We start from the raw sequence: 18,059 nt of genomic DNA, 5'->3' as shown, positions 1-18,059 counted from the left end.
GGCCTCCCAAAGTGTTGGGATTACAGGTGTTAGCCACTGCGCCCAGCCCCAATGTAGCTTTAAACAGAGAACTATAAAACTTCTAGATGTGCGCTTAAATATTTTTGTTTCATCCCCTTGCAAAATAAATGAGAAGAGATTCAGTCTTCCACATCTTAAAACATACCCATTGATCTTATTTGTTAAAGTATGTTTTACTAGCAGTTAGCAGGATTAAGGCTGACACTCATTTTATATTCTGCACCCAGGGTTAACACGTGACGCGAGAAATTCCTTTTCACGAATACAGAAGAATGTTAGGGATACTTCATGATTAAAGCAATAGAAGTGCTTCAAAGCAGGAGAGGTCTAAACAGAAGCTCACTGCTCTGCAGTCAGGGGCGGATTCACCTTCCATTTCTGATGTCTAGAGTTAAAAACAATTCACCAGGTATGATTTGGGCAGCCATGTGTGACCAACTCCGATGGTCAGAATATTAACTTTAGTTAATGCTCCTGAAAATCACGGGAGCTTCTTTAACAGCCATAGCATGCTGCTGACTCATTCTGAGGCTGCAGTTCTCCAGATCTTGAAATATTTTTCGTGTGTGGCTGTTTAGCCAAACCCCATACTTTCATTTGTAATGAATGGTTTTGGACTCTGGTGCTAGTCTTTCTTTCTCCCTCTCAAGTTGTATTCAACTAGGTTTGGTTTGCTGTTTCAAAATACCAAGATCTCTTTTTTTTAAAAAAAATCTCATTTCTGTTGCTCTGACATATTAACAATTCCCCTAGATTTGTCATTCATGTATGTGATCTGTATGCCAATATTATTGTCTAGAAGATTTTTTTAACTGATGAAAGCAGGGGACACAGCCTCCAGCGTGCTTCCTGTATTATCATCTAGCCTGAATTTTCCTCACCCCACGGATAGCACCAGTGACTGATTTGCATGCATGCCTTCTCAACATTCTTCTAAGCTTCCAACCAAGTAACCCCAGGAACTAAAGTTAATCTGGTATGACTGGCTTTTAGCAAAGCCCTGATAGCTACTAACGATGACTGCTTCCTTTATCAAGTATTCAAAAATCGTTGTCTTGATAATCCACTTTATAATAGAATATTTCCTGAGATCGATGTCAAGCTTATCATTTTGTAGCTTTTCTCTCTCTAAATCCTTTTTTAAAAATTAAACTATGTATCCACCTGCATCCTTCCTGTAGTTCTTTGTTACTCCATTATTCTTCCAACATCACATGATTTGATGATCTCAGTCTCACACTCCCTCAGTCTTCTTGGACTTTGGGGCTTCACCTTATCTGGTGGCATTAGAGTCTCTGTCATGGCCTCATCTACTCCAGGCCAGCAATTCTTGCTTCACATTTATCCTACCCTTTCCAGTCAGAGAAGTCATTTCTTGATGGAAAAAAATGCAAGCTGAACAGAAGCTTAGCAGTTTGGTTTCTCTCACAAGCCCCTCTCTTTGGTCTTATTGTTCCAAACATAACTTCTGAAAGCCCTTTTGTTACCCTTCACATTTTTCACAATCCTCTTTTCACTCTGCACTCTGTTTCTTTACAGCCCAGAGCCACCCTCTGATATGGACCTTGGTTGCATGACCCGACCTTTCCTGGGTCTGGCTCAGGGTCCAAGGTCAGGAAAGCACAGAGGAAGTGGCAGCACAGAGAAGGCAGGTCCAAAGGAAAGGGTTATCTAGAAAGTGCCACCTGCAGTCAGCAAGTCAAGGAGAAAAAGTAACATGATACCTGGAAAGATGTTAAGGTCAGAGGTCAGGAAAGGCAGGATTGCTTATCAATCCAGTGGAGCAATACAAAGGGCTATACCATGGATGAGAAATTAGGTCAGTTGCAAAGAAGATGGAGAACAGGTGCTGCTAAGGAGAGGTAGTTCAAATGGGCATCCTTCCTCTGAGGGCTCCTTACATGCACAAAGACCTGGCCTTTCTGTCTTTGAATCTCCAGCACCTAGCATAAAGCCTGGCACACCAAAGTTCAACATACTTGTGAATGAATACATCAAAGTGGCCCTGGCTCCTCATTACCACACTGGGGGAATCCTTTAAAGGAGCAGGTTCAGACTGGAGTCAGTCTTTCATTCACATCCTTAAACAGAAGAGCTATCTGGATGGCCACATACCTCTTCCTCCTTTGGAACTGGGGTCACAGCATTGTTTTTAATTGTCCTGAACTGTGTTTCTCTTTTTAAATTTGAGGCCATGGGATTGTGTTTATCATGTACCTCGACCTTGGGAATCCTTTTTCTTACAGTCTAGGGTAGACTATAGACAAGAACACATTTCCCTCCCTGGCTGTCAGAGATTCTAAGGCCTGATTACTTCTAAAATACCTGGTTCTTTCATTTCAACAGCCAGTTCCTACTTTTCTTTTTACTTTGAGACGGAGTTTTGCTCTTGTTGCCCCAGGCTGGAGTGCAATGGCAGGATCTCGGCTCACTGCAACCTCTGCCTCCTGGGTTCAGGCGATTCTCCTGCCTCAGCCTCTCAAATAGCTGGACTTACAGACATGCACCACCACGCCCAGCTAATTTTGTATTTTTAGTAGAGACAAGGTTTCTCCATGTTGGTCAGGCTTGTCTCGAACTCCTGACCTCAGGTGATCCGCCCACCTCGGCCTCCCAAAGTGCTGGGATTACAGGCGTGAGCCACCGCACCTGGCCCAGTTCCTACTTTTCTATGAGTCAGTGTCTATCTTATCTGAAAACATAGCAATGCCTGATGACTGTGTTCATGAAAAGAATGGCAATTCAACTCCTTTTTCAGGCAGTTTCCCTAATCATGTTAAAACAGCATCATTTAAATATCCTGCATATTACACTATGGTGAGTCTATATAGGAATCCAAGACTAATACACAGTGGTACTGGTTGATTAAAAACTTGACCCAGTCATGGGTTAACCTGGGCTCAGCAGAATTCTAGTGACAGCATGAAGCTAAAAGCCACTGTTGAAATTTTAACTTGGCAGCAGTCAGTCAAATTGAATAGGGTAAGAACAAGAAAAACCGTATCAAGGCCAGTATGTCTCTTGGCAGGCAGAGAGGATCTGGCATCAGTGAATCATCAGGCTTCAGGCTGTCTAAGCTCAAACACAGCACTTCTGATAAAAGCAGATGCTTTGTTTGGCTGCTGTCTATCTGCCCTTCCTCCAATCCCACCAGTCCCATCTACCCCACCCCCACCCATTCCCTACCGGCTTCTGAAAGAGTGTGTTTGTAAAGGCTTTTTCTAACTAATCGAGAGGCAGAATAAAAATGCTATGGTTTTGAGATAATGTCCTCAAGCCTCTAAGAGGAAGGGCTTCTGCCTACCAGATAAAGGAACATATCCCCTTGACCTGTCTTCCAGGGCAGACACCCATCCTCAACGTGGCCACCTACCTAAACCTTGAAAAAGCAGCCATCACCCTTTAGGCAAAGGCAGACACTGCAGTGTCCATGTACCTCCTCTGTCTACAGGGTCCTTGGGGAATGTCCAGGACCGCTGGGAAGAAACCACAGGAGTATAATCACCATGCTGCTGACACAGACCCCAGGGAGGGTGGCCCTGAAAACATGTCTGCCTTATTTAAAAAATCAAGTAGTGGATAAAATATGCTTTGTTTTAGTTTAAATGGCAAGATAGTCTCCTATTGAATTCTGTCTATCATCTAAAAAAAAAAAAAATCTTCTTTTGAACACCAACCCTATCCAGATCCTATCTATCCATATCCTATCTTATTTCTCTGCACTCGGCCTCCTCTGCTGACTCCCTGGAACAAACTGTGCTGGGATTCCTCTGAGGTCGTTCTTAGGGTTCCTTCCCTTTACTCTTTACACAGAGCTCTAGATCTCTCCTTTGACGATGGCATCCATTTCCATGGCTTTAATTTCACTTCTGTGCAGACTCCTAACTTTATACCTTTTAGGCCAGACCTTTTTTGCAGAGCTCCAGGCTCATAATTCCAACCGCCTGTCTGTTTAACACCTCCACTTAGACATGCATGCATCTCAAACTTAGCAAACCCCAAACAGAAGTCCTGATTCTCAGCAATCTACCATAACCCCCTTCCCTAAGAAAATGCAATCAACCAAACAAATAAAGCCTTGGTCCTCTCCCAAGCTTCCCTATCTCAGCAAATGCCCTATCCCATATACCCAGCTGCCTGAGCCATGCTTGACTATACCTCTCCCCGACCCCACCATATCCAAACCTCAGCAGATATGGCAGACTGTACCTGCAAACTATATCTCGAATCCACAGACTTCTCTCCTCTACCACCACCCTAGTGCAGAACCCCACCTGCTCCCTGTACTTTTTCAACCACCTCCTGCCTTCCCTCCTCATCCTCTTCTCCATCAATCCTTCTCCACAGGGAGACAAAGCAATCTTCTAAAAACTGATCGTGCCATTCCCTTGCTTAAAATCCTTTAAAGGTAGATTTCCTTTTGCCCTACAGAGAAAATCTGAACTCCTTACCCAAATCTAGACCAGTGCTAGCCAATAAAAACACAACGTGAGCCACATGGGTAATTTTAAATTTTCTGATAGTCAATTTAAAAAATAGCTGAAGTTAATTTTAATCCTTTATTTAACCTACTATTTCAAAGACATTATCATTTCAACACGGTTACATAAAAATTATTACTGAAATATATTCTCTTTTTATATCAAATCTTCAAATTCCCATGCCAGAGAGGCCTTCTCTCCACCAGTCTAAGTAACTTGGGGTCCTCTGATATTGTATCTTCCTTGTACCTCCTCATTTTGTAGTTACGTACTTAATGATGCATTTGCCTGAATGCGCCCTAAACTGAGAACTCCCTAAGGACAGGGGATACATCTATTTCGTGCTTCACTAGGTACCTGGCATCTAGCACAATGCCTGGCATAAAACAAGCTAATAAATATGCATCGAAGAATAAACAGCAAAGACACTGATATTAAGCACAAGAACAATCAGGCAAAGGCTCGGGGCCCGTTCACTGAAGACAGGCTCTGTTTTGTGTATTAGTACAATGGTATGCTGATATTTTAGTGCACTGCATAGTTGTTATACCTATAAACTGTTGAGTGTTGGCCAAGACTCATTGCTGTAGGGCAGGCTCAGATAGAGGGATTCCAGCCAGACTCCATCAACATGTGAGAAACTTTCTCCCACAGAAGCTGCCGTCATTGAACGTGATCTCAGGTTACACCAAAGGATTAGGCACCTCCCAGCTCTAGCCTTCCAGGAGGAAGGAAGGAAGGAAATCCATCAGTCTGAGCCTCCTCTCTGCCAGGTTCTGTGTTAGGCACCCTCACATGAGATTGTATCTGATCCTTAGAGTCACCCTTTGAGGACATGGAGACTCAGAAAGGTAAAATAACTTACCCAAGGTCACAAAGCTACCAAGTCAGGCTGCTGGAATCAGCATCAAGGTCACTAGTGGCTTTCTTTGATAGCCACGGCTACGTCGACATCCCAGCAAGGGCCTCAGTGGCTTTGAGCCAGGCGTCCCAGCAGAGCTGAGCAGGAGAAGAAGAAACTGCTGGTGACCAGGTGGGAGCTAGGAGCAGGCATGGGACCTGCTCAACGCAGATTCCCAGTAGGGTGTACCAGGGTCAAGTGTGAAAGTCAGAGCTCTGAGATTCTGTGGAGCCTTCATATTTAGTGAGCAGTTAACCTTCATAGCACTTCTCGGATGGGCTATTTACGCTCCCACTTTATGGTTTAGAACTTGCTATAGAGTTCACACATCTAACAAGTGGCAAAAACAAGGATATGAACTGAAACCTCTGGATTATCTGTCTTGTGTTTTTTCTCCTCTTCACAAAAGGAGTTATTTTATCTTCAGTGATTATACTCACAGGCAAACTGGACCTACAGACAGATCACACTGCATAAAAGCTGGGGCAACTAGGGAAGGTTTCTCAGACCTCTCTAACTTGTAAATAACAGCACAGTCCTTCAAACAAGGCCCTATATGCTTGTCTTTGGGGCCTCTAAGAAGAGAGCTTGAAATTCTACATCCAATCCCACAGCTAGCCTCTTGGTGACAGACTGGATAGTGACACCATTCCGAAGCATGACCTGCGGGCATATCAGCCATGTGGCTCAGGCCGGTCTGGCCACCTAGTCCAATCCCCCTGAGGACAGTCTCCTTCCAATCAACCACAGCAACTACTCCTTTAGCTTACAACTAAGACTTCTCCAGCTTGTGTATTCTAGCCAGGCTAGGCTGGCTCGCAAATCCACATGTGATAAGAATATGAGTAATAATTTATAACTGCATAGCACCTCTGTTTACAAGGTGTTTTAACATATATTGAGGGGCGTGAAAAACCCAGAAGACTAAAATACCTCACCTTTCCCAAATAGCATGCTGGTGGCCTGAAAAAAAACATGATTTAAAACAGGTCTGTCCTGGGGTGGGAGTGAGGAGGGGGCAGTCCAGAGGCGATGTTACGCAGCTCCACTCAACAAGGACTGCATTGTGTAATTCTCTGATCATTTTCTTGGTTGTGGTTTGCAATCTGTTAACAATTTTTTTTTTGCCCCAGAACAGCTGAGAATGCGTAGATCCTGGCATTTAGGTTCAAATCATCCTTGTCAGTAGAGGATTTAGGACAACCATCAGACAGCTGGTAGATCTGCAGGCACTTCCCACCCTCTGGGCTTCTTCAACCCAGGAGCAGCGCAAGATGCAGGGGTTGAGCTCACCTCTGACCCAGCTGCTCCTGTCCTCAGCACACCAGAGGCCACCAGGGACCAGGACATTCACCATTCCTCAGAATGCACTAAACCATTTGCAACAGCTGCGTTCAAACACCGAGGGGTGTTTCAAAATGTTACTAAAACTCAACTTTAAACTTATAAAAACATCAATTCAACCCATGGACTATTACTTTTCAGAAACATTCTTGAACTTGGGCTGTTAAGCCATTGTCACTATGCTAAGTATACCTTCTATTAAACAGAATCTATTAATCTAGTAAAAGCTTTTTTTTTTTTCTTTTTTTTTTTTTTCTAAGACAGAGTTCTACTCTCGTCATCCAGGCTGGAGAGTAGTGGTGTGATCTTGACTCACTAAAACCTCCGCCTCCCGAGTTCAAGTGATTCTCCTGCCTCAGCCTCCCCAGTAGCTGGGATTATAGGCATGTGCCACTACGCCCAACTAATTTTTGTATTATTAGTAGAGACAGGGTTTCACCATGTTGGCCAGGCTGGTCTCGAACTCCTGACCTCAGGTGATCCACCTGCCTCAGCCTCCCAAAGTGCTGGGAATACAGGCAATAAGCCACCGCACCCGGCCCAAGATTTTTTTTTTTAACTCAAAATCCAATTTTTTTCTCCAAAAAGTACACAAAAAGCTTCCAATTTGCAGACAGCAGACATGCCTGGGTATAAATAAACTGCAGATGTTTGCATGTGGACCTTCGCATCGTACATCCTTCTGATTAACCCTCAGCTAAAGGCTGGTGTATTTGCGTGTCTGAGGGAACATCTTGCTTTGTTAAAGAGAAGGCAGTAGTTACAGAAACCAATGGTTCCGAGGAGGAATAACTAAAACCATTTTTCAGATGAGGGCATTGATACAGCCCAGAGTTAGGGCTTTAAATCAATGTTTTAGAGGAAAAAAGCTGCATAGATTCTGGACCTTACATCTTTGCTTCAACCTTGAAGATCTGACATTGTGACAGGGTAGGTTACTTACTGCCTGGGAAAATGTACTGCTCATTTTAACTAGGGATAATTCTGCAGACTTTCTGGCCACTGTCAGTTAAAACACTTGTGACGAGTCAGTCAGTTCCACTCATGCAAACTAATGAAACACCACATTGTCCTACCACATGCTCCCACAGCACAAGAGGCCGAAGGAATTAGGCACTCACAGCTGTTCCCAGGAATGTGTGCCTCCACATACCCACAGGCAGGAAAAAGACCTGAATGGTATCCAAGCACTGATCCCTCAGCTAGCCTAGCAACACAGACATCCCGACAACAGGAACCAGTCCCCTCTCAGCCCAAGGAAGATTCCAGATTTGAATACAAATTCATCCTTGAGAATGAATTAACAGCATTTGCAGTGACCTGGATGAGATTGGAGACTATTATTCTAAGTGAAGTGACTCAGGAATGGAAAACCAAACATCGTATGTTCTCACTGATATGTAGGAGCTAAGCTATGAGATGCAAAGGCATAAGAATGATACAATGGACTTTGGGGACTTGGAGGGAAGAGTGGGAGGGGAGCGAGGGATAAAAGACTACAAATAGGGTGCAGTGTATATTGCTTGGGTGATGGGTGCACCAAAATCTCACAAATCACCACTGAAGAACTCACTCATGTAACCAAATACCACCTGTATTCCAATAACTTATGGAAAAATATAAAAATAAATAATAATAAAAATTCATCCTTGAAGATAAATGAATCAAGGGGATATCAGCTGAACAATGTGAATGTCAAGAGGAAATCCTGTCTGCAGACCTCTCAGAGAAACCTGGGTCTGCTTGCAGAACAAAGGCTCCTTCTGTGACATCAAGCAGCAGGTTTAAGAGCTCCCTGGCTTCTGGCTTTGGCCCTCTTTCAAAACCACAAGTACATCCAAGGGCAGCCAAGACAACAACAAAGCCAAGAGATACAGTCACCAAAAGAGAAGACCAACTCCCCCTTCCAGGCCTGCCTTCTGCCTGGCTCTCAGCAGGCAAGGCTCCATTCTCCCCAAAGTAGGTGTCCAAAGCACTGAATACAAGCAGGGTACTGACCCCTGTGCAAGAAGATAGCTCAGAGGATGCCCACAGCTGGTGCCAACATTCTTCGGAGGCTATGGAACACACTGTCTGGGGAAGGCCCTATAATACTTTCTAGGTTCTAATCCTAGCTCAGTCATCCATTAAGGTATGATCTTAGGTGCCTCAACATCCCTGAACCCATTTCCTCAACTCTAAATGATGACACTGATGATGGTGATAATGTTCATAATGAAATCTGCTATGTCTCTCACACAGGGTTACAATGTTCAAACAAGGTAGTTTATGAACATATCCTTTAAGCTATCTGAAAACTATAAAATGTAGGAGATAACAATTAATAATATTAGGATAATTATTCATGTTATAATTATTGGGATAATTAATAATGGAGGAATTAATAATGGAGGAAATGACACATGTAGATATGAAAGCTTAATCATGCAAGTTTTAAGGTCAAAGAGGAGACTTCCTCTGCTTTGTCTTGGGCCTCCGAGAGGATGTATTTTCAATGAATGTTCAATTATAATAAAGGTTATTATTATTTTTTTTTGAAATGGAGTCTCACTCTGTCACCCAAGGCAGAGTGCAGTGGCGTGATCTCAGCTCACTGCAACCTCCACCTCCCAGGTTCAAGCGATTCTCTTGCCTCAGTCTCCTAAGTAGCTGGGATTACAAGCACACGCCAATATGCCCAGCTAATTTTTTTGTATTTTTAATAGAGATGGAGTTTCGTCATGTTGGCCAGGATGGTCTCGAACTCCTGACCTCGTGATCTGCCCACCTCGGCTGCCCAAAGTGCTGGGATTACAGGCATGAGCCACCAAGCCCGGCCTATAAAGGTGACTTTTTAATGATTAACAAGCTAAACATATTTTTTTGGAAAAGAGCAAACTTGCAACAGAGTACTTCACAAGACAAAGAGGTGCTTATCTGGAGGGCCTCCCTCTGAGCAAGATAGAGGAGGCAGGAGACATCCAAGGCGGCCCACTATCTTCATGCCAATACCCGTCAGGCCAATACCCAACATGATGAGATGCAATGTTTTCAGAGCTGACATCTGGGCAAGTCACTGTCAACTGAAATTAACCCCTGAATTCACTACAAAAAGAAAAAAAGAGGTGACTGAGCTGGAGTGAATGGTTGGTGTTTCGCAGCTCCTTTCAACTGGAAGAGTTGAATGAGAAGTTCCATTTCTCTCACTGTATTTTTGCTGTGGCACCTTTGGCAAAACCTCCTTCTCTAGAGCCTTGGGTTCTCATTCAGGCTGCTTGGTCCTAGCTTTGCATATGCAAAAACTTTGTTTATATCATTGCTGGTTTCAAAAAGGAATTGAGGCAGCTTATAATCTTATTAAGAATACTTAACAAAAAAAGAATATAAGGTATTTTGAACTTCTCAAAATTGGGAACACCTCAGGAGATTTTTTTTTAATGTGTTAGAGAAATAAATATATTAATAGTAGTACAGAGCAGGGTAGGACTTTATGACCCTTTAACAGAGAACCATGTGCCTTCTCACTCAGCACAATTTTTGAGGGATATGCATTTGTTACTTCCTGTATTCATCTTTAACAATAAGATATTTTCAGTTAAGAAAAAAAGATGTGAATTTGGATTAACATAGCTCTCAATCATAAACAAACCCTAAACCAGGAGTGCTTGTTAAGTCTTCCACAGCCTGGACTTCAAACTCAGGACCTGCACCCACCCTCCGATAAGATCTTTTACAGAAATATGACCTCTGTCCAAGTCAGTTTTCAAATCAAAAAGCTTTACACTCTTGGCAGCTTGACAGCTTGGACCTTGGGTGTTTACCAAGAACTTCCCCAAGATAGGAAGGGTGACTCCATCACTACTACCTCCCCACCCACCCCCCTAGTGTGGAGTTTCCCTTTGTAAGAGCTGGCACCTAGCCAGGGCCTCAGAACTTCAAGGAGTAAGTCTATAAACTGTCTGTGTCTAGTACATGGTAGACACCTAGCTCAGGACAGTTTAAGTTAATAAATGAAAAGTGGTCCACCATAAGCCAGCTAACAGTTGGTTCTGACTCCATATCACACAGCCTGGCATCTGTGCTCATCTTTAGCAGGCCAGAAGTTACCTGTCTTTGCTGCTCACCTCCTGCATTCTTGCCCCTTAAGTGCCAATTATGCGATATTAACAATCCTGTGCACAGGTATGCACCTCCATGTTCACCCATTCCAGCAGTGGCTGCCTGCCAACTTTCTGAGCTGGGAGGTCACCCACCTAGATTTTGTGGAGCCGGTCCAGGGCCTTCTAACCCCCAGGATACCCCAAGGAATGTCCTAATCTGGTGACAGAAGCAGTTCAGGGCTCTCTAGTGGTTTCTATGGAGATTATCTGGGCCTCCACTTATTTTCTTCTTGTACTACTGCAATTATGGAACTGAGAATAATTCTGAACTCTTGTTCACCTAGCTTTGCACCAACACCAACACTGTTCTCCTCTCAATGTGCTACACTCCAGCCACAGGCCATTCCAGTTCCTTTTGGGGTTTCAAACATGCCAAACTTGCTCCCATCTCCAGTTCTCTGCACTTGACTTCCCTATGCCTGCAACAGCCTGGAAGGCCCATGGTTGCTTTCCCTCATTATACAAATATGAGCTTAAATATCATCTCAGAAACCTGTTCATCCTACCAAAAATGTACCACCTCCAATAAATCTCCAGCATATCACTCCATTTCCTCTATAGCATTTGGTATAATCTGCAGTTGTCTTATTTATTTGTACATACTACCTAATGCGCTCACTAGAATGTAAACTCTGGGAAGACATTGCTTCAGATGCTCCACTGCTACCCTGTTAGTCCACATATTTCCACCACCCTATAAAAGGGCAAGAACAGACTGCTCAATAATTTGGCTGCTAGAATGTTTTCAATGCTGGACCAGCCCTTCATTTAAGATAATCAGAAGGACTGAGCAGAATTTTCCTGGTAAGCCCTGGGGCTTATGAAATCAACATACTCTAATATAGGTGCTCCATATATAAATATTGAACAAATAAATGAGCTAGGATCCAAGTGGCTTTGCGACAAGCTTGGACAAAAAGAGAGATAACAAAAGAAACAGTCCCATTCTTTACCAGATAGCATCCCAGGCTGCTGATCTTCCCCAACAGGAAAAGGAGTGCAGTTTCCAAACTAGCTCTAACAGGCAGAAACCAATCACAGCCAGGCCCATTACAAACCCAGAGAAAAAGTATTTACAACCATAAGGCTCATTTACCCAGATCTCTGTCACAGAGAGGGAAAAATCAATTCTTGTCCTAAAGTATTCTGAAGCTGACCTGCTGGTGCATCCATATAAAATTTTATTTCAGCATGCTGACAACTAAATATAAGGAGATACGGGGTCTAATTTATAGACATCCTGGCATCTCTATAGAAGTGGATGGACATAGTTCAGAATCTGATGCTATGATAAAAAGAAAATACTTGGGCTTTCTTTTAAGGGACTTAAGAGAAGAAGCTGGATTTTAAAATACCCTCAAATGTTACATAATGTTAAGAAGTGGTTTTTATTTAGGTGTTATAGTTTTTTTACATTGTGGTTATATAGTTTTTAAAATAAGAGTCCTTATCTTTGAAAGGAACATACCAAAATATTTCCAGATGAAATAATATGAAATCTGAGATTTGCTTCAAAATAATACCAAAGAAGGGAAGTAGGTGGGAGTACAGACAAAACGGGACTGGCCTTGAGCTGGTAACTGTTGGAGCCGGCTGACAGGTGCATGGGAGTTAATTATTCACTCAACTTTGTGTATGTTTGACGTTTTTCCTAATAAAAACTTCGGAGTCTCACTCTGTTGCCCAGGCTGGAGTGCAGTGGAGTGATCTCGGCTTACTGCAACCTCTGCCTCCCGGATTCAAGTGATTCTCCTGCCTTAGCCTCCTGAGTAGCTGGGATTACAGGCACATGCCACCATGCCCAGCTAATTTTTGTATTTTTAGTATAGACAGGGTTTCACCATGTTGGTCTGGTCTCGAACTCCTAACCTCATGATCCACCCATCTCAGCCTCCCAAAGTGCTGGGATTACAGGTGTGAGCCACCACGCCCGGCCATAAAAACCTTTTAAAAAGCTGTTTAAGACAAATCATCTTCACTAGTGAAATTACAGAAGTTACCTGAAGGTGAAGGTTTCGCCGTGCCGGTCCTGCCATGGGCTCTCCTGGATGCCATCCTGGGTCACAGGCGAGTTCTGCCGTGGGGATTTGGAGTGGGGGAGGGTGCCCATGTGACTGAAGTCATCACAGGACCTTATGGGAGGAGGACCTTTTTTCTTCCGTGGAAGGGTGCCATGTATAGACACATCTTGATAGGCATCTGGGTGATGCTCAGCGAGAGGGGACCTGCTGCTCAGAAGGTCCATGGATGAGGCCAGGGGGAACTGGTGATTCACCGGCATGTTTCTGGGAAGGCTTGCAAATTTTCCTGCAGCCATAATTCTCAACTCTAAGGGGGAAAGAAAAGAGTGAAGGTATAAATCTATGAGAGTCACAAGAACTGACTTCCTACTTACAAAAGGAAATGGAAATATGCCACATAAAATGAAATATTCACAGACCATTAACAGATCAACATTTAATGGCATCACTAGTGGAGTCTAATAAGAATGGGAAGTTTACTTATCTTCCTCCTGAAATGATCCTACATAGGAATTGTCCTGGGTTGGCAGCAAAACCAAGAGGGCAAACACTTTCAGAGTTGTTAGAGGCATATAAGCCATGCACAACTAGCAAAAAAAGATGATTAAGGGAGGACTCATAGTTGCAGTAATAAATGTACGAAAGAAAATATTATAAACTGTTAGATAATTAGCTCACATATTTTCACTGCCCTGTAAATGATAAGAACAGGCAGGGATTACTGAAATTCTTTAGCTGCTAGAATTGTCTTCAGTGCCAGACCAGTCCTCAGTTGTGCTACACAGGATGGGACAGAATTTTTCTGGCAAAGACCCAGTGTTTATAAATAAATCAATGCACTCTAATTAGTGAACACGGGCTAGGGTCAGGGTCAGGAGGTGGGCCATTCTGCCATACACCAGCTGCAGAGGAAAGCCACTGGGGTGGGGGCTGCATGTACATGGCCCCCACAGAGGGGTCAGGATCTGCCTGCCACCAGCAGGGTTAGGTAATGCCCATGGGTGCCTGTACAGTCGGGGAAGAATAGACAGGAGAAGGGAAGAAGAAAAGAAAAAAAATGGTGGGGGGCAAAGGAAGCATGGAAAGGGAAAGGAGAATGGCACATCAGACTGTGTGCAGCAAGTAGCCCCGACACTCTCTCCTATCTAGGACCATGACTAGAAGCATTTACCCTGAGCAGAGTCAGTGCCTCCAGCTCAAAAGCAAACTATGGTTTTGGCCTAAGACAAATTATATAATATATTTTTAAGGCCAACACACAGAGGAAAAGAAATAGGAGGCAAAAAAAAAAAAAAAAAAAAAAAAAAAAAAGGCTGGCCCCTGGAGATAGAGGCTCCAGGATCTGTCTTATACTAGTCATGATATCAGACTCTCGTCTGGACAGCACTGCAGGGTGGCCAAGCCCAACATACAGCCCTTCCCACAGGCTGGTGAGGAGAGCTGCCCCTTAGTCTGTTCTCCAACCCAGCAGCCCTCTTTCCTCACAAACCACCCTTTCCACTGCATTACTCAGGGAAGAGCACTGCATTACTCAGGGAAGAGCTTTGCGTGAAAATCCTCACTTAATAGCACTACTGCAGAGTCAGTTCTACAAAGGAACTGCGGACTTGGGACGTGGTTTGAAGACAACCAAGGAGAATGCAACCCTCCACAAGCTGATAGAAGTAGAGCCGAGACAATGACATTAGAGTGTGTAAAGAAAACGCATGTGTTTGTATGTGTGTGTACAACAAAACACACACGTTCCACTGCTTCCACATGAGATAGCGGAAAGTACAGAAGTCCTGGGGGTGAGATGGAAGGAGCATCTTTACTGAAGGTGTACAATCTTAACTCTGTCCTCGGTTCATTGTCAAATCCAGTAATTCTGGGGCTTGCCTGCTGCATGTCCAACTGGGACCACACAGAAGGTCTGCTCACAGTGGGTGCAGAACAATAGGACAGAGTCCTGTGCAGCCCCTCCCAGCTCTGGCCACTACCTGGCACACTGTCAGCACTTGCTCAATGCTAACCATCCTTATTAGAAAGGAAACCAAACTCCCTAGCCCCACCACCTGAACACAAGTGACGTAAACCGACTAGGATTCTTACACCCTACACACACACACACACACACACACACACACACACACACACACCACAGTTGTGACTTCTCACAGACAGGACTGGGTCATTTCAAAGAACCTTGTGGGGAGGCCTGCAGCACCCTACAGAACTTCTTCATGTGCATAGGGCCACACTGTTGATCAAATCTATTTCCAATAGCATGATGGGCAAAAGTCACCCTAGCACCAGTGCCTTTGGCATCCTGTTTCCTCTCTGCTTCCCCAAGATCTACTTAGACTTCAAGATTGTCCTAAAGTGTTCTAAAATGTCCTTCAAGTTACCAACACCTCAATTTATTCTCCAATAACAAGGGATGTTAATACTTCCCCTTCTTACCTTCAATTCAACAAACATTTAAGTGCCTATTTCATACAAGACACCTGGAGAAACAAAGATGCCTAAGGCCCAATACCTGACTATGAACTCTAAGAGAGAATAATTCATAGAGGCCCTTATGCTGAAAGGAACAATTAATTTTGACAAAAGGACTTGAGAAGGCTCAGAGAGGGCAACAATAGAGACAAAGCATTTTGAAAAGTTAACATGTGGGGAAAAGCCTCCCGGGAGGATGGCAGATGCATAAAGGCATGGAAGTGACCCCACAGGCTCAGGACATTCCAAGTTGTGTGCTGTGGCTCGAGTGAAGCCGAGAACCATTTCCCAGAAGCAACTTAGGTTAGCATCAGACCATGGAGTCTTGAAGGCCCTGCCAAGGTGTCTGGACTTGACTGGAAGTGCTAGGGAAGATCTGGAAGGGAAGGACCGAACCCAGTCTGTACCCAAGTAGGTGACTCCAGTTGTTCTGGAGGGGAGAGAAAAAGGAGGCAGGGAGGTTACTGAGGCTGATGGTGAAACCCATGGAGGAACAATGAAGAATTCTGACCTGGGGCAGCAGCTGGGTAAAGGGAGAGAAAGGAGAGAGTGATGAGACATCAGAGCTTGAGGCATCTGGCTGGAAGGAAGGAGCCTACAGCCACAGAAGGTGGTGCGATGCTGTAACATGCCAACTAGTTTCAGAAGGGGACCCACCCCTGCAGGAACCAAGCACAGCACTGGAGCTGCTGCATGTGAGGTATCAGCAAACAATTTGGTCTAAGAGGAGGTTAGATACTGGTATGCACAATTAGAAGTGAGGGCAGATGGAGATTTTTAGGAATCATCAACATAAAGGCAATATTTAAACCAGAGAGTAGATCCCTTAACTTGTTATTATCAGATGTGATAACAGCTGTGAAGTACCTCTTAAACTGTCAGGAATCATACAATACCCATGAATTATACCCCTGCTCTCTCTCACCATGGCTTCTTCAAGCCTATAAGGACCAAAGCAAGGAATGAGTTCTACTATAAAAACGTAAACCATTGGTTCTCAACCTGGCTACACATAAGAATCCTCTGGGAAGCTTTTAAAATCCTGATGCCCAAGCCTCAGCCCAGAACAATAAAATGAGAATCTCTGTGGGTGGGACATTAGCATCAGTCTCCAGTATTGACCAATGTGAAGCCAGGATTGAGAACCACTGGATTAGTGAGTCTTTTTGGTACACAGCAATTGAGTCATAATTGTTTACCTGCAAAACAGAATTCAATGATGATGAAGGAGTATCATTCAATCAATAGAAACATTGATTCTTCAATGCATACATTCATGGAGGGTCTCCTTTATGGCTGGCACTATGCTAGGTGTTGGGGACAGCATTAAACAAGACAGAAGTGGTCTGTCCTCATGAAGCTAATAATACTCTGGAGGAAGCAGACAATAAATTATGACCATAAGTACTGGTAATTCCCAGTCCATTTTTCTAGATAAGGGAAATAAATGTTCATTTGATATATATTCTCTGAGGGCTTATGGTGTACCAAGGCTAAGGATATAATAAATTAGACAAGCTCCTGCTCTCATGGAGGAATCCAACCTATACAAACAAGAAAATGAGTTAACATCCAAGTTGTAAGCACGCTAAGGAATATAAACAGGATGAACTGACAAAGGATGACTGTTGGGGGTGGAGGGCTACTTTACATTAGGGTGGACTGGGAAGGCCTCTCTGAAAAGGTAACAATGACATGAGACGTGAAAAAAGGCAAGGGAAGGAGCCAGTCAAAAAAAGGTCTGAAGGGGGTTCCAGGCAAGGGATCTGGCAAATGCAAAGGTCTTGCCGTAGGAACAAGTGGTTGGAATGACAGCTGATGGAGACTAAACCCAAGTCTCCAGCCTCTGGCTCCCATGTTTTCTCCACTTGGAAATATTTCTGTCTCAATGTCCCTAGTCATTATATACTTCTTATGTACCATTTGATTTTTTAAAAATAAAATGGTATGACTCAGAACCTAGGCTTTGGAGGCAGATATCTACAGGTTCAAATCTCTACTCTGCCACTGACTTACTAGCTGTATGGCCTGGGACAAGTTACTCAACCTGACGGTTTCTCATTTTAAAAAATGACTTAACAGCTATTTCATAAGATTGTTGTAAAGATTAAAAGTGATTGTGTATACAAAGTTCTTGAAATACTGCAAGCACTTAGTAAATAGCAGGTCCCCTCTAAGCAGGACAGGGGCTGCTCTTATCTATCTTGTCAGATAAGAGTCACTGTATCTCTGTTATACTGAGGGTTCACAAAGGAAGTAACTCTGAGAGTTCACAAATGAAGACTGCAACTGGGAAGGATGGGGAGGGAAACGTTTTAACCTAGAACAATAGATGCAAAGACACCAAGCCAAGTAGGACATGGACACGGACACAGACACAGACACACGTACAGGCAAACCAAGTGAGCCTACATGCAGTCTTTAGAAAAAAGCCCAGGTGAGACTCTGGCCATCTGACTTCTCTCTACTGTGCAGGAAAACAAACACAATGTCCCGACTCAGTCTAATGCCAGATTTTGAAATATTATACAAAAGTCAAAGACTCTGCATCTTGATATGAAAATCTGAGACTCATGTGAACATCAGGAACAAGAGCGAGCCTGACAAACTTTACCACATGTGCTGCCTTCCTGGGCCTGGTCAGTCGCTGGGCTTTGAAATGCTTGTGAACTGA

General features: G+C 43.7%; 1 protein-coding gene across 9 annotated transcripts in view; it reads right to left on the bottom strand.

The window, feature by feature from the left end:
• The window catches only part of BCAR3 (BCAR3 adaptor protein, NSP family member), a 278,588-nt gene that overhangs the window by 99,974 nt on the left and 160,555 nt on the right, over positions 1-18,059 (bottom strand). For all 9 annotated transcript variants that reach the window (XM_054667967.2, XM_024347176.3, XM_054667966.2 and 6 more), the window contains one exon: positions 12,887-13,214. In XM_054667967.2, the coding sequence (XP_054523942.1) occupies positions 12,887-13,203 (317 nt within the window). In that variant the 5' untranslated portion in view covers positions 13,204-13,214. The remainder of the gene's footprint in view (positions 1-12,886; positions 13,215-18,059) is intronic.

This window comes from Pan troglodytes, chromosome 1 (genome assembly GCF_028858775.2).
Source record: "Pan troglodytes isolate AG18354 chromosome 1, NHGRI_mPanTro3-v2.0_pri, whole genome shotgun sequence".
Classification (NCBI taxonomy): Eukaryota; Metazoa; Chordata; class Mammalia; order Primates; family Hominidae; genus Pan; species Pan troglodytes.
Note: the sequence above shows the minus strand (reverse complement) of the source record. Positions and strands in the feature narration are given on the sequence as shown.